The 23,771-nt window shown below is 39.8% G+C and overlaps 1 protein-coding gene across 2 annotated transcripts in view; it reads right to left on the bottom strand.

Annotated features, from left to right (window-relative positions):
- The window catches only part of PPP2R5E (protein phosphatase 2 regulatory subunit B'epsilon), a 156,721-nt gene that overhangs the window by 63,947 nt on the left and 69,003 nt on the right, over positions 1-23,771 (bottom strand). For both annotated transcript variants that reach the window (XM_005685955.3, XM_018054081.1), the window contains exon 3: positions 10,126-10,322. In XM_005685955.3, coding sequence (XP_005686012.1) covers positions 10,126-10,322 — 197 coding nt within the window. The remainder of the gene's footprint in view (positions 1-10,125; positions 10,323-23,771) is intronic.

Below are 23,771 nucleotides of genomic sequence, written 5' to 3'. Positions count from 1 at the left end.
TCCTCACTCCCAATGATCACTTGTCTACTGGGAGGCAGTGGTCGGGCAGGGGAAAAAAATTAATTTGAGAATAACAAAGGCAACATAGTTATTACACAGGGTAGTGAGGTTTGGGGTGGGGGGTGGAGAGGGAGTAAAAAGGAATGTTCCTTAAGCAAAAAATGAACATTTAACCTCAGAGCTTATTATTTGGTAAAATAACAAGCAAGGAAAAGGTTCCAGGGAAAGCATCAAAGCTTATTACTTAAGTAGAGGGGTTCAAGGAAAATGACACAGTACTGAGGCAAGAGTCCAAGTTTAGAGATTTTAGTCTCCATTCTTATTAGAAAGACTGATCCCAGGAGAGTATTACAGCACAGCAGTCAAGAGGATGAGCTCTGTAGCCAGACTGGGTTCAATTCTCAGTCCTGACAGTTACCCAGTTGAGTAGCTTCAGGAAAGTTTCTTAACCTCTCTCTACTTCCTTTACATAATCTATAAAATAACACGTAATAATAATATAACCTATAATACAACAGGGTTGTTGTGAAGACTTAATTTACTCACAGTATTTGCAGCAGACAATTATGCTGCTAACACTGGAAGTTGTACAGGTGCTGGTCATCTTTCATTAGTACACATCTTTATGAAGAACCAGTAAGGATTAAGTAATTCAAACACAATTCTTAATTGTGAAACCATTATAAAAACCAACAAAAACTGACACAAGAGAAAACAAAAAACCTAAATAGGTCACATATGTATTTTAAAACTTGAAGGGGTGGGGGAAGGATGGATTAGGAGTTTGGGACTGGCAGATGCAAACTTATATAGAATGGATAAGCAACAAGGTCCTACTGTATAGCACAGGGGGCTATATTTAATATCCTATGACAAACCATCACGGAAAAGAATATGAAAATAATGTGTGTATATATATATTCATCTATTCATAATTGATGTATATATAGAGAGATACATATAATTACTATCAGTAGAAATTAACAGAACATTATAAATCAACTATACTTCAATACAATGTATTTTTTAAAACAATGAATTCACTGCCAGAAACCTTCCCATGGAGAAAACTCTAGGCCCAGATGGTTTCACTGGTGAAATCATTCTAACAATTTCATCTTCATCTTTAGTTACCGCCATAAACAGGAAGACCCTGCTCCCCTCTAATCTCAGCCTATATTTTAGGGAGCAGCACCTAGCAGAGCACTGCACATGTGAAAATTGAGCTTAAACCATTCTGGAGTCAGACTATGTCTCGAAATTTAACCAACAACTACAGATCTTCTCCCACAAAAACAGGCAGAACACACAAAATTCTGTGCTCAACATCAAGAGGTCCACTGACCCCCACAAAAATATTCAATGGACACACAAACATGCTAAACAACACTATTAAAGGAGCATTAACAGATGCAGCACTGAGTGATAGCTTAATAACAGGACAGAGTGCCTGCCAGTTTCTCTACCCTCTGATACATTACAAACGGTAACAATCTACTCCTAACCTTGAGCAGTGATTTCTTCCTGATCTCATTCTAAAAATATCTTTTGGCAATCTTCATCATCATAACCTTACAGTCTTTACAAAATAACAAGAAATTCTTTTTTTAAAATGTTTAACTGTGGTGAAAGTCCACAAGGTATATTATATTACACATAATATAAAACAAACTATTTTAACCATATTTAACACTTCAGTGGCACTAGTACATTCACAATGTTGCACAACTCTCACCATCATCCATCTCCGGAGTTTTTCACATTCCTCAACTGAAACTCTGACCCCATTAAACACTAACTCCCCATCCCCCTTCCCCATTCCGACACCGCTCCCCCCCCCCCGGGCCCCCTGGCTTCTACTTTCTGACTCTATGAATTTGACTATTCTAGGTACCTCGTGATAAGTGGTATCAACAGTTATTTGTCTGCACCTACTGTATACTCATGGAGAAGGAAACGGCAACCCACTCCAGTATTCTTGCCTGGGGAATTCCATGCACAGAACAGCTGGAGGGCTACAGTCCATGGGGTCGCAAAGAGTCGGACATGACTTAGTGACTAAGCCACCACCACTGTACATTCAAAGTACCAATGAATTATTTACCTTCTAATTTACTAGGTCCTGTCTTTTAGACTTATCCTATCCTTAAAAATTTTCCAGTAAATTCATCACTTTCTAAATGCCTTTCCCAGATGTTACTCAATTCTCCTCCATTATTTATATTTCTAATCATGGTGGGCTGCCGTCTATGGGGTCGCACAGAGTCGGACAGGACTGAAGCAACTTAGCAGCAGCAAGCAACCCCACCTCCCCTATCCCACCACACCCAATGGCTCACACCTACAGATCTTATCTCCTCTGGGTCTAAAGGGTCACCTCCAAGACAAATCCAGCCAGGATGTAGAGCTAAATCTTCCTGCATCTTCAGATGCAGGAAGATGAAAAATGGAAATTTCATGCTCCCTCTGGTAGTTATCATTCCCAAGGCTACTTTTAGATGGCTGGTATTTTATGAAAAGAAATCTCCCACAGTTCAGCCTAGAAAGGATGCAATGAACTTAACAAAGCACCCGTAAGAGTCCATGTAGGGAGACCCTCAGGTCTTTAAATTGCGGACTTCATATTTTTCCACAAAACTGTTTTAGTCTATTAAGAGGCTAACCAGAGCGGTGATTTCCAGTTAAATCATAGCACATATAAAAGATAGAAATAGGGGCTTTTCTGGTGGTCCAGTAGTTAAGAATCCACCTGCCAGGGCAGGGGACACAGTTCAATCCCTGGTCCAAGGAGATACCACATGCTGCAGAGCAACTAAGCCATGAGCCACAGCTACTGACCTACAGGGCTCTAAAGCCCAAGAGTCACAGCTACAAGCCCACGTGCTGCAGTGGAAGCCGTGCAACCCGGAGCCCATGCTCTCCAGCAAGAGACGCTTCCGCAAGGAGGTGCCCAGGCACCACAGCAAGAGCGGGCCCTGCTGGTCACAACCAGAGAAAACCCACAGCAACGAAGACCCAGCAGGGCCAAAGAAAAGATAGAGCACTTCGATAACGAAGTAACAGGGCGTAATTTCAGAGTGGGCAAAACAAACCGAATGTGTGGACAAGAAACAATATAAAGGACTCAAGTAGAAGAAGAAAATGTTGTATTTTATCTTAAAATTACATTCACTTTGGCAAACCATGTATTCTGTAATTTGAGACAGATATTTAACCAAAATGAAGCAGAAGTGGAGCAGACTCTAAAATCAAGAAAAGCCAAGATATATAGAGAAAATATGAAAATAATAACAATAAATGACCAATGAGATAAAACATCCTTCACTCAGGAAAGAAGGGATAGGATTTTTACTCTAATGAGGATAGTACACCCAAGATCCTACTACTGTGTGTGCAATCATTATCCACAGCCATCACTTCAACTTCCTGACACTTCACATACAACCCACTAGCTCCCCCTGAACCACTGCACCGAAGCACAATGATTCTCTGCTATCACCTGGGGTCCCAGAATTGTTCTTTTTCTCCCCTGCCCTACGCTCAAGCTGATAATTATGAATAATCATCTCTAACCTTCCCATCAATGACTCCTATAACCTCAAAGATAATATATCAAAACTCAACTCAGCTTCCATCCAAAACCTGCTGCTAATCCTGCTGTACCTTTCTCAAATAGCAGCTCCATAGACTACCTGTTTTCCAAAGCTATCCGAGATTCCCTTCTCTCTCTCTAAACATCAATGTAAACGCTAAGTGGCTTCAGTTTTACCTCGTAATGAGGGTGGTGTGCACCTGCACTGGGGCTTCACTGAAGCACGTGGACTTCTATTGTGGAGAACAGGTTCTACAGCACACGGGCTCGGTCACTGCAGCAGTGGGTGGGCTTCTATAGCTGCAGCACGCTGGCGCGCTAGTTGCACTGCATGGGCTTAGCTGCCCTGCAGCATGCGAGATCTTAGTTCCCCAACCAGGGACCAAACCCATGTCTTCAGCACTGGAAGGCAGATTATTAACCACTGGACCATTATGACTTTTAAATGCCATCCTTGCCTCCCCTGCTTGATGAAAGTGAAAGAGAAGAGTGAAAAAGTTGGCTTAAAGCTCAACATTCAGAAAACGAAGATCATGGCATCTGGTCCCATCACTTCATGGCAAATAGATGGGGAAACAGTGGAAACACTGACAGACTATTTGGGGGGGCTCCAAAATCACTGCAGATGGTGACTGCAGCCTTGAAATTAAAAGACGCTTGCTCCTTGGAAGAAAAGTTATGACCAACCTATACAGCATATTAAAAAGCATTACTTTGTCAACAAAGGTCCGTCTAGTTAAGGCTATGGCTTTTCCAGTAATCATGTATGGACGTGAGAGATGGACTATAAAGAAAGCTGAGCGCCGAAGAATTGATGCTTTTGAACTGTGGTGTTGGAGAAGACTCTTGAGAGTTCCTTAGACTGCAAGGGGATCAAACCAGTCCATCCTAAAGGAAAATCAGTCCTGAATATTCACTGAAAGGACTGATGTTGAAGCTGAAACTCCAATACTTTGGCCACCTGATGCAAAGAACTGACTCATTTGAAAAGACCTTGATGCTGGGAAAGATTGAAGACGGGAGGAGAAAGGAACAGAGGATGAGATGGTTGAATGACATCACTGACTCAATGGACATGAGCTTGAGGAAACTCCGGGAATTGGTGATGGACAGGGAGGTCTGGCCTACTGCAATCCATGGGATCCCAAAGAGTTGGAGACAACTGAGCAACTGAACTGAACTTTCCTCCCCTTCTCTACTTCCTCCCTGTCCTTGGTTCAGGACCTCTAAAACTTCTCTAATACAACAAGCCCCTAATCAATTCTTCTCTGCCTTCTCTCCAATCCACCTGGCCCACTGCCACTAGAATACAAAACTGACCGTATCACTCCCCTGTTCATAACTTTTCAATGGTTACCTACTATGTGTAGATAAACCAGAGGTTCTTTCAGGTCCTTCTGGTCCATACCTACATCTTCAACTGCCACCATTCACCTCTTCTCACTCCCCAGGACACCCCCCCCCCCCACACACACACACAACGCTACAACAACACAGCACTGTTTGTGTTCCTCTGACTGTATCATGTGGTTTGGGAATGCCTTTGTATCATGTAATTCTCTTTTTCATTTCAACATTATTTCAACCACTGGAAAATATGTTTCACTGTTTTCGATAGTCGGGCTTTCCTCACTTTGTAAAGCCATCCCTGACCTTCCTACCTTCCCCCTTTCTCTCTGCTCCTTTGTTGCCTTCTACAAACTTCTATTAAAAATGGATGACATATTATTTGCTCACATGGGTGCCCTTTCTACCAGACTTTGACAGAGCAAGGCCCTGTCCTTTTTTAATCATTAAAATGTGAAGGTGTGGCTCTAAACCACTCAACAAATTTACCTGGGGCTAATTAAAACAATGCCTTCACCCATAAGATTTCCTCTCATATTTGAACTATTTCCCAGAGATGGTTTTGAAAAGGAAGATGTATGACTATAAAGAGTATAAAAGACAGAGTTTAAGTCTGGATAAAAAAATTAACCCAAGATTACTTATTGTTCAGTGGGCAAGTCATGTCCGACCCTTTGAGAGAGCTAGAAATGCTAGGAAATTTCTCAAATGGATGCATGGCAACAGAACCAGAAAAAAAAACATGAGCATAAATGTGGTAAAAACACTGCCTCAAGGACAGAAGCCTGACACTTGAAATGACACAAGGCAATATGTGCCAAAGCCTAAGGAACTAACAGTCCTGGTTCTCGTTTTCCCATCAGATATGACCCCATGAGAAAGAAAAACATGGACGAAACCACTGACAGAATAGAAGCAACTACTCCGGACAATATTCGGTAAACTTTAAGGATGGCAGGATCCATTCTAAATTTCTTAAGATGTGTTGGTAGTTTTTGGAGCTGGATGGACATGAGAGACCACCACCAACTCCCTTCATTTACAAGGGGAGAAATGGGGCTTAGAGGAGCTTACCCAAGTCTCACAGTAGTTAAGTGGAAGATAAGAAATGAGGACAGTGGCTTCTACTTTATCTGGGGATATTAGAGTTACATGCTACATTGTTTTATTTTGTTTACATATAAAGAGTCATTTTTCTTTCTTAATTCTAACAGTCTTTAGACTTTATTTAAATATTAGAAATGGGTTCCCCAACTCCTAGATTACTTGCATCTGCCACTCTTTTCTTACCCTAACAGGAATAGCAGCTCTCAGAACAGTCCCATCAGGCTTTGGTGATAATGCTGACAACAGAACATGCTATCTTAAGTCATCAGTCACACTCGTTTGTAAAACCCAGCTATCAACTTCACTGATATTTCATTAAAAGTACCACCATTTCTCTCATTAATCCTTCTGAAGCAATTTCATTTTACAGTAATAAGAAAGAGGAACAGGTGGGGACAGTGCCTATTCAACAGGCAGGATTGGAATGAGAGAATCTGAGGACCAGAGGCAGTGGGATAGAACACATCTAGCCAAGAGAGCAAACAGGAACTCTGGGCTCCTCCAATGCTTATAAAGTCAAGTGCCTAATAATGAAACCATCCAAGTATAGTAATAGTATTACTGACTAAACGCTGGCCATGTGTTAGGGACTATTGTTGTTCAGTCAGTAAGTCATGTTTGACTCTTTGCAACCCTATGGACTGCAGCCCACCAGGCTCCTCTGTCCATGGGATTTCCCAGGCACAAATATTGGAGTGGGTTGCCATGTCCTTCTCCAGGGATCTTTCCAATCCAGGGATGAAACCCCGTCTTCTACAGTGGATGTGGATTCTTTACCATTGAGCCACTGGGGAAGCCCTTTAGGGATTATACCAAGAGCTTCACGTATGTCATCTCCAATCCTCACGAAATAACCAAAAGGTAGGTAAAATACAGATGACGAAAATAAGCAGTAACAGCACCAGGATTTCTACATACGAGGGGCTCACAGGTGGCAAAATGGAAGGGAATAGAAGATAAGGAGGGACTTAGTTCCAACCCTTCTTATAGAGATTGTATGTGTATCTGAGGTGGTAAGAACCTTGATGTACAAACAAAGCGTAACAATTTTCCTTAGTGGACTATTTATGGAGCAGGGTGGGAGGGACTGTAGCCACTCTTCCCTCCATCCTACCCATCTCTTGGCACCTCATGTAAACCGAGGACATTAGAGATGGAGGGCTCGGTCCAAGGTGATGGAGCAAGTAAGTGAGCCAAGAGCTGGCATTTGAACTCAAGTTTGTGTGGTTTCAAAGCCCTTTCTCTTTCTACTCTACCATACTACTTCCTTCTCTGTAAATCCCAGACTAAGAATCATGTAAAATTAGTAGCAATTTCACAAATCACAAGATGTGAAAAATAAATTACACCTCCAAGAACCCTCAACTATCATCTAGAAAGCCAATTATCTAACGCCCTAGAATAGCAGGCATGCTACAGATTCAATACTTCCTAAAACAGGACTTAAGTACATTTTAAGGTATACATTCAGAAGCAAATGACAGGAGTCATTTTTTTGTTTTTTACATTTTTTTGTTGAGGTTTGAGGGTTATGGTGGTGGCGGGGGCGGGTGGCGCAGCACAGATGGATGGTAAAAGAGAAGAGAAAAAAAATGGTCTCTCCTTTGAGACTCAAGCTGCTTTAGGACCAAGATGATTCACAGGAATGAATGAAATTTTTTAATTATGCCACATACTGGGTTTAAAACTGGATATAACCCAATAAACCCAGTATCTTCATCATAATTTGAGAGCGTGAAATGCCCCTATTTTAAGTGGGAATACGCTTTCATTCACTCATTCAACAATCTCCAGGTAGGCCTGGACTAGGATATTACAGAGGTCACAGGGATGTTCCTGACAGTTCCTGCTTAGGAGTACTCAGCAGTCCCCAGTCTTTATGGCCAGGGACCAGTTTCACAGAAAACTATTTTTCCATGGACTAGAGGGCGAGGTGGGGCGGGGATTGTTTCAAGATGATTCAATTACATTACATTTATTGTGCACTTTATTTCTAATCTAATGCTGCTGCTGATCTGACAGGAGGTACCAGTCTGTGGTCCAGAGGCCCGGGACCCCTACAAGTACTTATAATCTAAATAGAAAAATCAAATAAATGTTTGAAAGGATTAAAGAGCAGCCAATGAACAAATTCTAAAGGCTGGGTTGTCAAGAAGTAGTAGAACTGAAGGACGGAGAAAACACTGGACTTTTCAGGAACCAGTGGTAGCACTTTAAGCCAGCTCTTGAAAGCAAGCGTGGGGAGGGCCAGGGAATTCACAAAAGTCCAGGAAGAGGGGAAAAGACAGGCTATTAGAGAACAAATCCGCAAATACATAGATGTTCTCACACAAGGGCAAACTGAAATGCGTACAAAGATATTCATGTGGTTATGGTTAAACACATTATGGCACATCCACACAATGAAATGCAGCTATAAAAATGAATGAGGCAGGTTGGTATGTACTGATGTACTTACGTAAGCGAAGAAAGCAAGATACAGAGAGTGTGTATAGTATGCTACCATTTGTGTGTTTACAAAAGATAATATTTATACATATAGGCTTGGATATGCTTCAGTATTCACAGACTAGCCATGGAAAGATGCAGAAGAACGTTATAAACAGTGGATAACTCTGTTGGCTGAGAACACAGGTAGGTTAAAACCAAGGGACTATGCTCTGAAGAAGCAGGTGGACTAAAGAAGATCCTAGCATCAGGGTAAGAGGGCTGGAGAACAGGTCAACTCTAGAGCCAAGGTTTCTCACCAGTGGCATTACTGACATTTGAGGCCAGATAATTCTTTGTTACGGGGGCTGTCCTGTGCATTTTAGGAGGTTTAACAGCATTCTTGGCCTCTACCCCTTAGATGCTGGTAGCACCCCTCTCCCAACCCTGATTGCAGCTCCCAAAAATGTCTCCAATGCCAAGGTGCCCTGGCAGGGAAAATCACCCCTGGTTGAGAACCACTGCTCAAGAGCCACAATGTAAACATGTAAACAGTTAATGTACAAAACACTGTTTTACATTCCTGTAAATAAATAAATGCAATAGACACTCCAATATGAATCTGAGGACTATACTGGACGCTGTTTTGAAATGACCTTCATATATGTGTCATAGTTCCTCAAGCTGTGATAATTCAGGTCCCTTCCCAAATCTGAAAACTATTCATTTTTAACCAAAACTACTCCATCTCAGATGTCTCTTTTCTGCATTTGTTGAATATGAGTGATACAAGTTACACAAAAAGACTAAGTACATTTTTAGCAGTACATAGAGGGTGAGCCAGATCCCCAGTGGACTTCCCAATGATGCACCAACCCCCTCAGATCTCTTCAGCATAATTTCAGGAGTTAGTAGACCAGCGCCACCACCTCCAAATAGCTTATGCTCTCTAGACCCAGGATGTTCTAGGAGGCCAAGAAAGGCAACCCTCTCACAAAAATCTAACAGCAGACTGTATTTTGGCTCAGCTTTTGAAAATCTAATATAATTATTGATACAATAAGAACATAATTTCTTATACTAATAATGTTTCTTCTCATAACTCTTTAACGACCACACAAAGTACAAGAAGCTGTTCAAAAATAATGAAAGACATCACTCCTGACTGTAAGATTATAAAGTGAATGATTAGTTTATAAAGCCAAGAGAGGCTTTATCTAGGTTCTATCACAATTTCATTAAGTTTAAAGCCATTTCTAATATACCACAATGAATGGCGGGGAGGGGGGTGGAATCAAGGCATCCAACAGGCTTGTATATTTTTCGAACAAAGATCTAAAACTTTTGTTGATTCTCCTGTGTCTTTTCTTTTCCCAATACCAGAAATCCAGTAACACTCTGGCAATCTTGGTTTCGTATTTTGAAGTCAATGATTCCTCCAATATTGCTGTAGGTGAAAAGTTCTGTATTTCATTCTCATGAAATCATGCTCTTCAGATTCTAGTATTGTGCCGACTACTTGTGCTTAGCTCTCAGGAGGTTGGCTCTCATTTGTGGAGGTGACCTCCTGTGACCTGACTCTGCAGTAAATACACCTGTGCGTCCTTATGGAAGGTGCTTACATGTGTCCGCGGCGAAAAAAAGAAACTCACCATTCTAACTACTTCAGGGTAAGTCTGCTCTGTCAAACAGCCTCTGCTTATTGTAATGTAGTCCACCAGTTCATTAAGAGTGGAGCGCTTGTATTCTTTCATTTTAAGATCAGATAGCGTGTCCATGAAGTCAAAAATGACACAGCACTGCTGAAGTTTCTTTAGGAACAGTTCAGGCTGCTCTGAGGATGGAACGTCTAAGAAAAAAAAAGGAAATGGTGTAAGTCTGTCATCAATTTCTAGGTAACAGGAATTCTCTGTGAAAGTTAACTTCAAAAGCAAGCTCAAAAAAATAAGAATTTGCATGACAACAGTGTTCTTTTAAAACAGTTACACATGGACAGGAGGAGACACCACATCCACTACTGCAGAGACCTTGTCTTCAGAACCTGCAGGTTCCAACACAATGGGCAGCGTTTGCTATTCCGCCACCAGAGACCAACCAAGATCCCAGAGCCCTTAGAGAGGGGAAGCAGATTTTAACCAAAAACATCCCAATGTCTACACTCTTAAGCCAAAAACACTGAAAAAGGTCAAACGTTCCATTATAAGGTAGACACAGACGTTTTCACTGTTGGTTTAAATTAATTTTACTTAAAAAATTTCAAAGCAGAAATGTCAGTTGATTCACTTTAATTTCACGCTGACATCCTTGGTATTTAAGGCAACTGTTGTTGAGTGTTTATATTTTTTGTTTTGTTTTGGCTTGGTATCTGTGAAGCTTTCTTGTCAAAGACACTCAAAAGATCAACAGAATGAAGCAATATAGACTCTCTCAAACAGGGCACATCCATAATAGGACAATGCAAGCAAACTCTACCTAAACCTAGGCTCTCCTAGGCTCTCCCTCTTGACCCACCTTCTTCTCTTACAGGGGTGAAAACCACTAACATGTTCATTAATGTGTTTAAACATCTGTTCTTTTCCTACAAACAGCAGGTCAGACATTTGGTTTGGTGTCACTAAAAAATATGTAGAAATTTTATACTAAATTCCCCAGCTAGAATGGAAACCTGACCCACAGTTGGACTTGAAAGACACCAACTAATGGTAAATAGTTCATCCCACTTCTATCTACTTTCCACTACATTATTCCAGCAAACTGGAGCTTCTCTGGAAAGGCAATGATATTATGACAAGAGAACTTCTGCTGCCTTCATCCAAGGCGATTAAATCATAATCCTCAGAATACTCTGAGGTAAGCAGGGAGCATCATTATTATTATTCTCCATTTTTCACAAAGAAAATTAGAGACAATCCTGGAGGTTCCACAATGAAGAGTTGTGAAGCTAGGCACAGGACCCGAGTCTCTAACCACACTCCCATCTTTCCTCTGTATGATTCAAGAAGGACTCGAACAATGTTTGTCCAGTCACTTGCAACCATCCTCAGTTGCCAATCTCCCAGGAAATGCACTACAAAGGCCTCGCAGCACAGGCCACCTGATTCCTGGAGGTAAATGCGAAGACTAACAGCACCCATCTTACACAGTCACCAGCAGCCCCAGCAGAGGGTGGACAGGGCTAGACTGCTAGTCACAGGATCCACTTGGTCCCTCCTCCTCACAACCCACAACCCAAGTGCCAGCCCATGTACCCGGGACCTCATGGATCATTGCCCCCAAAACTGATGTCAACTTTAGGTGAAGCGTAACAGTATCTGAAAGTATCACATTTCTCTACCAGATGTAAGGGAACAAGAAATAGCCGATCATTTTTAAAGATATACAGCACCACTGCTATTCTCAGCAAAAACAAGTTACATATTTAGAAAGTATTCTCAACCAGTTGCCCCTCTCACCACCACTCCCCAAAGTCCCCCCAAAAGTCTAACATATTGACTTAGTGAAAGTGAAGTCGCTCAGTCGTGTCCGACTCTTTGCGACCCATGGACTGTAGCCCACCAAGCTCCTCCATCCATGGGATTCTTCAGGTAAGAATACTGGAGTGGGTTGCCATTTCCTTCTCCAGGGGATCTTCCCGACCCAGGGATGGAACCCATGTCTCCCACATTGCAGGCAGACGCTTTAACCTCTGCGCCACCAGGGAAGCCACGTCAAAGAATTTGAATTAAGCCATGAGATGTCTTATTCTATTCCCTTAAACTTAATCACTTTCAAAACATCTAAGCTTTATAAGGACTAAATTAGACAAACCAAGCATTCTCTTTAATTGCTATCTCCTTCAGGTGTTTATATAAACAAACAAAAACTAAACAAGGCTGCTTATCAACATGACTCTATATCCTTAACCAATGGCTAATTAAATGAACATAACCATCATGGCTAATTACTGAAGTCTTCTAAGTTCTAAATCAGATCCCACACCTCAAAGTGGAAGAGGAGTTTTGACGCTGCACAGAGAACAAGAAAAGGCTTATTAATGTATTAAAGTCTTCAGGACAAATTTTAATGAATCCTATTTTTGATACAATAATTTTGATAAAACTTAAAAACCAGGCCATGTACAAGGAGAACTCCTTAACTCAGCACATATGAATTATAAAAGCATGTATAAATGACAGTTTTTCCTCCAAAAAGCAAATCATCATTTAACAATGATTATTCTTTGTGGTCAGTGCAATGATACTCAAATAATTCACATTTGGCTATTTATAAAAATACAGGCAGTGAACATTTAGTCCTCTTTAAACAACTGAAATTTATTCTCTTTTAATCCAAATTGCTATAATGTCAAAGACAAATGCGAAGCAGGTTATTCAGCTGCCCAATAATGATAATAGCTCACATTTATTGACCACTATTGGATACAAGTACAGGGTAATATTCTAAGCATTTTACATATTTTATATCTCACTTAGTCCCAACAACAACCCTATGCAATAGGTACTATTTCCCACTTAATAGATGAGAAAACCAAGACACAATGAGATTCAATGACCTCCGCAGACTCTCAGAGCTAATAAGCAGTGGAGAAAGGATTCAAACTCAAGCTAACTGACTCCAGAGCCTGAACTCTTCACTCTGTGCAACAATCAAACTCAATGAAATGCTGGAATAATACCATATTCCACAGAGAGGGTATGCGCAAAGAGAAAAGAGGAAGAACACAGAAATAAAACAACCAATTAATTTCCAACATGCCCTCAATATAAAGTATGATGCTGAACCCCTCTAGCCCATTTCCCAGAGATTAACACATACAGCAACAAGCTATGTTTATCCTTTATCACAGACTAAATTCCTCTAAAATAACCTCTTTCCTCTAAATTTAAGAACTTAAATAATCAAGACTGAAGAAAAAAAGGAGAGTCAAGACAAAGAAAAAAGGGGAATGGTGTCCTCAAAGAACCAATCCCATTATAACAATATTTAAAAACTGTGTTTTCATTTGTGCTGAAGGATGCCCTAACTCACAACGGTCCAAGCATAGGGCTCTTCGTTCGGCACTCAGACTGCCCCACATGGCTGTGCTGCTCCTACTCCCCTGCCCTCATCCTCCCTAGTTCCAGCGGAATATAAGAGTAGAGTGTGAAACGGTGGGACTGGCCAGGATCCGAGATGAAACACTGAGTCGTGCAGACGGTTCCAGTGATGTAAGTTTAATGTCTACAGAACCAGTCCCAGATGCAGATACAAATATTCTTTTCTAAAGAAATGTGTAAAAAAAGGATCAGGTACTAGGCCATAAAGAAAACCTCATAAATGACAAAAAGAGATCAGACAAGCAGTACATTTTGGCCACATGCAGTAACACTAGATTTTAACAACTCAAAACTACCCACCTCCCAAATCGAAACATTCAGTAACTTAGATGAAGAAAAAAAAAATTATAGACATTTCAAAATGAATGTAAACTAGAAAAACTAAGGGTCATTGCAGATTCCCAAAGCACACCAGGCAGTGGATGCTTGTGTCGTCTCTCTTCCAGTGGAAACCTCTGTCCTGCACAGACCGTCCCTACCCCCAGGAGAGGGATTCCATAAAATCATAACCATAAATAATGAAGAATCAGTAAGCAGTTATATAATACCATGAAGGTCATTAGCACAACAACTCATCCATCCAATGTTGGTATTTGTTTGAAGGGAAGAGTCAACTGATCTAATGATCTTAGCTTGATAAGATTTCATAAGGTCAGATTCCACTATTCTGGAACAACTTGTAGAATTTAAGCTGATTTCCAGAATATGTTCCTCACCCAAGAAGATAATGAGCAGTTAAATGGTCGATCTTGACACTTGCATTTCTAACTTCAGTGTCCTTGTCTTTCCTTTTCAGCATTAAGTCTTTTTCTCACACATGCTTTTTTCTATCACCATCTCTCAGCATCCTATCAATTTTCATTAGTAAGTCGAAATGATTACTCTCACCTCCAAGGTGTTCATACCCAAAGAATTTTAAAATTTACAAGCCCCAAAGTACTGGGAAAACAGGCACAGAATTCAACAGTAGAGAAAGGATGTAAGTTCAGAATAAGAGCCAAAGATTCTCCTTATATCTAAAGAATAGTCAATGGGTGTCACACACACTTAGTTATACATGTAATACACGCATGCACACACACACATTCACACACACACTACTCACCCTCATTATGATTTCAAGGGATGGATGTTTATTATTTGTTTATAAATGGAAGAACACTCTTTCCTCCCTAATCAAGAGCTTCCATTATTCCACCCCTTCTAAAGTCTGGGACACAGAACCATGGACCCAATATCAGCCCATCTTCTCTGAGGGACTGACTCAATTCTGGACTCTGCAAAGAAAAAAGCAGCAAAGGCAGAAAAAATGAAACATGAGCTCAATGTCCTTTGGGTTTGGTACTCCAGGATGCCAGTTAAACGAAACTGTTGAAAATCACTGCAACTTGCAAATAAATATGCCAACTGAGTAAATAAAGCCCACATCATTAAATTCATTAGCCACAGTATCACAGGAAGAAAGCAGATTGGTTTCTAGAAAATAAAATAAAATAAGAGATGTGGGCTGATAATGCATTTACACATAAGCTGTTTAAATGTATGTAGATAAATATTTCCATAAAATGGTCATGTTTGTATTGGAAGTTAAGCAGTAACATTGTTTGAGCTCCTAATGAATAATATTTATAACCAGTTATGTCCATTCAAAAGATCTGGGGAAAGAAAATTCTAAATTAACAATGCTTTCACCTGAAAACACCCTAAGCTATTACTCCTTTAGCCCTTTTACATCTATTTCCCCAACTTGAAAAACAACAAAAAAATAGGAAGTACTCAGCATGTCAATGAGGTCTCTGATCCCTCCACCTCCTCCTTTAGAACTTTCCCTAAGGCAAATACATCCCCATCCAAGTACGCTATCAGTCCCTTACACGTGACCCTTCAAAGCTTCAACAAAGTCACAGCATTGTATCTGTATGGGTATATGAGAATATATTTACAGAAAACTAGTCTCACAGCACTGAGAAGAGCTTGCCTGAGCGTTGAAGACTAAGTGCGGTTTGTTGGCAGACGTGGTAAAATACCTAAAGTAACTGTTAGTCTCTCAGTCATGTCCGACTCTCTGCGACTGCATGAGCTGTCGCCTGCCAGGTTCCTCTGTCCGTGGGATCTTCCAGACAAGAATACTGGAGTGGGTAGCCACTTCCTTCTCCAGGTTTCTTCCCAACCCAGGGATCAAACCCAGGTCTCCTGCACTGCAAGCAGATTCTTTACTACTGAGCCACCAGGGAAGCCCCCACTTTTGTCATACCTACTTCAAAAACAAACCTAAAACGAATCCTATTTTATTCATGGAAGTATGCTTCTATTAGGAACTGCTTTTGATACTTAAAAAAAAAAAATCAGATATAGCCAATAATATTTCACCAAAATAAGACCACTATAAATCCTTATAATGAACCAAATAATAAAAGTAGGCTTCATGTCCTATAAACTGAACCCAAGCATACCATGTTGGTGTCACAAGACAGTCCCATATAAATAAGCAAATAAGAAACTGATGTGAGCTAAAATAAGTATTAAGTATCTGACCATCCCAATTACTTTATTACTGTGTTCCAAGTAGGGGCTCCAAAAACGTTTATTGTTGATGATGCTTCCACTACAAGGTATTTATATGTTATAAAAGTGTCTCATGTGATTTCAATGTGTGACCACAGCTGAAGACCACGGTTTTTAAAGTAATCACTTTAAAATCCTTCTTTCATCTCCTTCACCTTTGAAATTTGCCCTCAGTTTATTTAAAGCTAACAGTAAAAACTTCTGGTTTTTAACCAAAGGTCCCTGGCAACACCTACAACAGTGCAAGTATTCCTTCTTGCCCCTGGCTATAAATACGTGAATGTAGAGTTGGCTGCTTTCAGAACTCTTCACAATCTATTAGGAAGGTCAAAAAACACTTTGCTGATTATTAGCACACACCTTTTTTTAGCTTCAAAAACATAGAACTACTACACCAATAAAAAAATAGTATCAAAAGACGACCAAGGTGTTAAGTATTAAACAACAAACTGAAAGGCAGTTAAGACCAGTACTGATACTTTAAGGTTAAAAGAATGATGACAATGATAAGGAACATTTACTACTGCAAAGCACTGTACTAAGCTCTTGACACACATTATCCTATTTAATCCCTAGAATATCTTATGAATGGCCACTATTAATATCCCAATTTTTCAGATGGGGAAAAAAAAAAAAAACACAAAAAACAAAAAATAGAGCCTAGACAGCTAAGTCACCTGCCCAACATCACCCACTACTAAGGGCTGTAGCTAGTATCCAAACCTAGATAGTCTTAATCCAGCGCACACACCAACAGCAATGACGATGACTGGGATTAAGAAAAGCAATTCACCACCACCACCACCACCACCACTGGCGCAATGGGTGAACTATCATGACTGCTTATTTGTTTAAGAAAAGTATCTAAAAGTAAAGGAAAATCTGATACACTTTTCTACAAGTATTTTTAAAACTTTAACATAAGCGAACAATGGTAGGTGGATAAGTTTTAAATAATAATAAATTAATTATTCTTCCAAATTTGGACAATCAACATGTGTTATTACTCTTTCATGGATCTCTCCAGTTATCCTTTCCCCAAAGCTGACAAATATACATGCTAGTTTATAAGCAATACCCAGAGGTCTCCACTAATGCAGTAAAGTGGCCTCAGCACCAAAACGACAGGATTCAGGGCTACCATATTGTTTCAACACTGTGTTCTAATCAGAATAAATGGGAAACACACACATGCACCCACAAATACAAAACTTCTAATAAATATGTTTCCAGTTTTTCACAGTTCTCCCTCATGCTTGACCGTCTAATGTACTGTAACTTGTCAGGACAAGAAAAATAAAACATTTAAAAATTCCTAGTTACGGACGTAGACTACGTTTCTGTCACCAAACTTATTTACAGGGTAGAAGGCACCATAGCCTCTGACTAACACAGTCTCTCTACTATCAGTCCATTACCATTTGCAGAGATGAGACTAGGAAAATAGGAACCAAGGCCTTTTCAATAAAAAGAATTCCTGAAGCATGCTGGGCTATGTCAAAAAAAATGAAATAAGAGCTGCAAGAATTATAGAATGTTCTAAAGTATCCCTGACAGCGGCTCCCTCTGAAGATTTTACCAGTAAAATTATTAAAAAGAAGAGGTTGACTTTCTTTTATTTCAGGAAAAGACACTAAAATAATAACTAGATATCACTTATTTCCACTATAATTTCCTAAAATGAAAGGACCTTTAAGGATAGAAAAAGAAGAGAAAGCTCAAACTTAGAATCAAAAATAATCCTTCCTCAAAAAGGAGGGTGGCAATTCTCCACACATACGTACACACATGCATACACATCTGCACATGTGCGAGCACACACACACACACACACACACACACACACACACACACACACACACACACACACAGAGTCATGTATTCTCTCTCAATCTGCTTTCCCCTCTACTTGTTCTTTCATTTTGCCCAGTACCAGCAACAACTCTTCCACTGGTCGTCCGCGTTTGGGAACCTCTGGGCCACATCACTTCTTTGCTCCAACATTTCTCTAGTAGCATGGATAACAGTCTCAGCTGTAATGACAGTACTAATTTCAATTGTATTTAGATGGTTGTAAACGCTGAGAAGATAATCATACAACCTGCATGAGTATAGGAGTATCTCACTTTATAGCAGCCATGAAGTCCTGAAATCCCATAACATAAAAATCCCCCATAAAACTTTATATATATAACTCCATTCAAGGACTTGCCACATTACATTAGGACCGCCTTTTTTTTTCCAAGCCAATGAATCATGTGTCTTGTTCCTCTTTTAATGCCCCCCAAAAGAAGTTTCTGGAACATGATAGGTACATAATACAGGTTGACTTTATCAACCGAATCTTATTTTCCTCTACTTTCAAAGGTAAACTACAGCTTTATTCCTCTAGAAAAAAAATTATACTGGAGAAGAGGGGAAAGTTTAATATATTTAATAGAATAAATTATTTCCTAATATTTTAATAATACCAAAAGTCACAAAATGCAAATTTTAAAACTAAAATGGAACAAGTATAATAAGTCAGACAGAAAAAGACATATTGGAGGTTACCACTTATATGTGAAATCTAAAAAAGTCAAACTCAAAGAAACAGAAACGAATGGTGGTTACCAGAGGTGAAGGGGTGGAGGAAATGGAGAGATGATGGTCAAAAAGTATTAACTTCTAGTTATAAGATAAACAGGTTTTGGGGATCTGAAGTACAGCATGGTGTAACACTAAATAAGGATATATTTTATACTTGAAAGTTGCTAAAAGAACAGATCTTAAATATTCTCACCACAAAAAAGAAATGGTAATTATGTGACCAGATGAGGTGTTAGCTAACACCACGGTGGTAATCACTTTGCAAAATATAAGTGTAGAAAAATCAACATACCATACACATTAAACTTACACAATGTTATACATTAATTATATCTCAAGAAAACTAGAAATAAATAAAATTTTAAAACTAGGTTGGTTTTTAATGACACAATATTTATGAATTAAAAAAAAAAAGTGCAGCTTACTTGACAAAGACCTAAGTTATTTGAATCATCTGCCCCTATTACTATCCAAAATGATTATGTCTCACTTTCTAACACTTTCTTCAAAAAAAAAAAAAAATCTGGCTGACTTTTAAAATCAAACAGAATGGTTCATCTTCACAGATGAGAGGAAAATAAAACAGAAAAAAATATCTAAAATGAAGATGAATGCATGAAACTAATGAAGTAGTATTATTTGGAATGCCCTTCATAGCAAGCATAAATCTAGTAATCTTGTCAAGTATATCATTAATAAATGAAAAGTGGGAGATCTGGTGCAAATGTCACAGGCTTTGCATTCATTCTCCAAATATTCACTGAACGCTCATTGAGGTCCAAACACTGCAGGGATATCACAAGGAGGAAAAGTGACAAAAATCCCTTCTCTCACAGAGCTTTACATACTAGAAGGAGGAGACAAAATAACTGCAACTGAAAATAATAAACACATTGTATGGTATATGCTGGAGACAGGCAGAATATGTACGACAAGGGGGATGAGGCCTGTTGGGTTGGAGGGTATGATTTTAAGTGGAATGTTTATCTGGAAGATGCTGTCTGCTGTGCTTAGTTTCTCAGTCATGTCCAACTCTTTGCTACCCCATGGATTGTAGCCCACCCGGCGTGGTTTTTTCCAGTAGTCATGTATGGATGTGAGAGCTGGACCATAAAGAAAGGTGAGCACCGAAGAACTGATGCTTTTGAACTGTTGGAGAACACTTGAGAGTCCCTTGAACGGCAAGGAGATCAAACCATTCAATCCTAAAGGAAATCAATCCTGAATATTCCTTGCAAGGACTGATGTGAAGCTCCAATACTCTGGCCATCTGATGCGAAGAACTGATTCATTGGAAAAGACCCTGATGCTGGGAAACATTGAAGGCAGGAGAAGGAGACACAGGGGATGAGATAGTTGGATAGCATCACTGACTCAACGGACATCAGTTTGAGCAAGCTCCCGGAGTTTGGACTCTCCAAAGGACAGGGAGATTTTTCCGATGGACAGGGAAGCCTGGCATGCTGCAGGCCAGGGGGTCACAAAGAGTTGGACATGACTGAGCAACTTAACTGAGACTCCTCTGTCCATGGGATTCTCCAGGCAAGAATACTACAGTGGGCTGCCATGCCCTCCTCCAGGAGATCTTTCCAACCCTGGTATTGAACTCAGGTCTTGCACATTGCAGGCAGATTATTTACCGTCTGAGCCACCTGGAAGATGGATTTTGAGCAAATACTTGAAGATGAGGTAATCAGAGAGTATCTGAGGGGCAAGTGCCTAAGCAGAGGGATAATAAACCCAGGGGACCATGGAAGCAGGGAGTGCAGGTGAATCTGAGTATCAATCAGCAAAGAAGCAAACAAGGCTGGAGCCTGAGTGGAAAGTGGGGTGATGGGTCAGAAGAGGAAGGGATGAGGGGCTGCAGGAGATCATGTCGGGCCTTGAAAAACACAGTAAGGACTTTGGCCTTGACTCCAGTCCCTGGAGTAGGAAATGGCAACCCACTCCAGTATCCCTGCCTGGAGAATCCCATGGACAGAGGAGCCTGGCGGGCCACAGTCCATGGGGTCACAAAGAGTCAGACACAACTGAGCATGCACACAAGGCTTCCAGTTCTGAAGTGGAATCACACTTTCATAGTTTATAAAAGACACTGGACAAGCCACTTACTTTCTGAGCATTAGCCTCCTTACCTGTAAAATGTATTGCATAGGGTGGAGAGAGGAGCAAATGAATCAAGTGTCCTGTAGGCTGTTCAGTCCTTTCCAAAAGCACTTTCAAAAAGTTACCATTTACCTTACAAACATCGTATCTACAGCATACAGTATCGAATAAATTCGACATTTAAAATCCTATTAAAACTATTTTCTGTATAGAAGGGCTTACATTTGCTTTTTTTGGCTCATCTTCATTAATATTTTAAAAAACATATACAAAATACATTCTGAAGTGCTTTCAGAAACATTAATTTTTGAAATTTTATTCTAATAATATCAAACTTCAATTAAATAAAGGCTGTCTCTTTAAAACCCTAAGATAACAATAATTTGTCTTTTCTATATTTGGATTTCAAGGAGTAAATCATGAAAATCATACTCTGATAAAAAGTAACTAATAGAACAAATTTCTGGGATATGTTCAAGAGTCAGCACTGTTGATGCCCAAATTTCAGCCAGGTTCAAATATATGAGCAACAAAAATCTTCTAAAAGACTATTTTCATTTATTCCATGAGTATAAAGTAAGAAATAAATTAAAGGGGTTATAGCTTTTTTCAACAAGCACTTACCCTTCAGCTGGCCCTCCCCCACCAAAAGAAAAAAAAAATGCATTACTTCAAGTATTCAGTTAATTGAGCACCACCACCCCCCACCTCTTCCCTAGGGATTACTTCTACAAGGGATAAAAAATGGCCTATCTACTTTCCATTTGTTTTGAGGATTAACATCAGTGGGAATCAGTTCAGAATGAGATGAACCTCAGCTATTTTAATGGTATGATATGAAGTTAAAAACAAATTAAATAGACAGACATCACATTAATATCAATTAAGCCCATGTCTGCTATTTAGCCATTTCCTCTATTTCACAACTTACAGCTGACACCAAAGACATCACCAAATTTGAGAAAAAATAAAAAGATTTAAAATACGAAAAAAGAATCAATCCAATGTTGTAATGCCAGCTTAGAGATGCTATTTCTGAACTTCAGCTGGGAGTTTTAAATATGAGACCTTAAGCTCCTGAGAGTGACACAGGACTGAGAGTACAGTGAAATGACCTCTAATCCCAACAGTAACAAAGAGTGTATATGTATAATTAAAGTCATAATCTGGACAATAAAATCCAGCAATGGCACGTAGTACACCTCACTAACTGTGGAATGTGCCTATACTTCATACAAAGGATATTACTTGATGAATAGAAATTAAAGATAAATGTAAAGCCCATATATATGTATATATAAGGTTTGAGGAAATCCAAAATTCAAATTTGAAACACCATACTGAGAAAAATGAAGTCAATTTTGAAACCTTATTTCCTATTATGTATAAAAACAGTAGTCAAGTATAAAACAATGAGCAGGAATTTACATGTATGTATTCATGTATCATGTACATATGTATGTATAAACACAACTGTGAGTGCATGATTCCAAAATGGAAACTTAGAAAACAGTAATACAAAGATTTTATAAAGACACAGAATGAATCTGGAAAGCTTAACAGCTTCAGAGCAGAGAAACATTTTAAAACACTGAACAGTAAGATATACCAACTAGAACGAGGATATTTACAACATAACTCCCTTCTTTGCTACTGACTTCCTGGCCACAAAAATCTGTCACCAAAGGTAGCAAGAGTCACTGAAACCTAAAGATAAGCATGCTAATGATGAAACTCTAAGCATGTGTTTTTACTGAATCTAAATATAATTCAGCATTCTACAACCAATGCAGTACTCTAGGGCTTAGCTAATGTCACTGGGTAATACAAATATTTTCTCTTCAGTTATACTAAAAATGACTTTTAGGAAACATATTCTATAATTGTATCTTCCACTTAAGGAGGCAGACCAAATGTGAGACATAAGATCTGGCGTTAATAAGAGTGATATCACTAAACTGGACATTTAAAGTCTACTATCTCAAAAGTCTGTCAGTTGTAATTCTGAAGGAACATTACATAGATGTTTACAATTTCACATTACGCTGATCTCCTTCAGCACAAGTGGAAACTTTCTACATTCAATATACCAGATGGCTGAGATTATGCTGCAGGTTCCACGCTCTGAAGTCAGGGGTCTGGGCTCTAAGCAGACTCCACTGTTTGCCACTTGTCAGTTTGGAGCAGTTTGCCAGTTTGTCAGTTTGGGTGACAGTTAAGGCAATGGACTACAAAATCAGACTGCTGGATTCCAAGCCTGTCCTTGCCACTTCCTAGCCAGAGAATCAGAGGTGAGACTCAGTCTATCGACTCCCTCAGTAAAGTGGGCATAATAGTTGTTATTGTTTAGTCACTACGTCATGTCCAACTCTTTTGCAAACCCACAGCATGTAGCCCACCAGACTCCTCTGTCCATGGGATTCCCCAGGCAAAAATACTGGAGCAGGCTGCCATTTCCTTCTCCAGCTCTTTCCTATCCAGAGAGCGAATCAACATCTACTGCATCTCCTGCTTTGGCAGGTGGATTCTTTACCGCTGAGCCACTAGGGAAATCCCTTAAGAGTAGTTATTGTTCAGGTGCTAAGTTGTGTCTGACTCTGTAACCCCATGGACTGCAGCACTCCAGGCTTCCCTGGCCTTCACCATCTCCCGGAGGTTGCTCAAACTCATGTTCATTGAGTTGATGATTCCATCCAACCATCTTATCCTCTGCTGTCCCCTTCTCCTCCTGCCTTCAATCTTTCTTAGCATCAAGGTCTTTTCAAATGAGTTGGTTCTTCGCACCAGGTGGCCAAAGTATTGGTGCTTCAGCTTCAGCATCAGTCTTTCCAATGAATATTCAGGGTTGATTTCCTTAGGATTGAATGGTTTCATATCCTTGCTCTCCAAGGGACTCTCAAGAAGTCTGCTCCAGCACCACAGCTCGAAAGCATCAATTCCTC

The sequence above is a fragment of the Capra hircus genome, chromosome 10 (assembly GCF_001704415.2).
Source record: "Capra hircus breed San Clemente chromosome 10, ASM170441v1, whole genome shotgun sequence".
NCBI classification, from domain to species: Eukaryota; Metazoa; Chordata; class Mammalia; order Artiodactyla; family Bovidae; genus Capra; species Capra hircus.
This window is presented reverse-complemented; position numbering and strand designations above follow the sequence as displayed.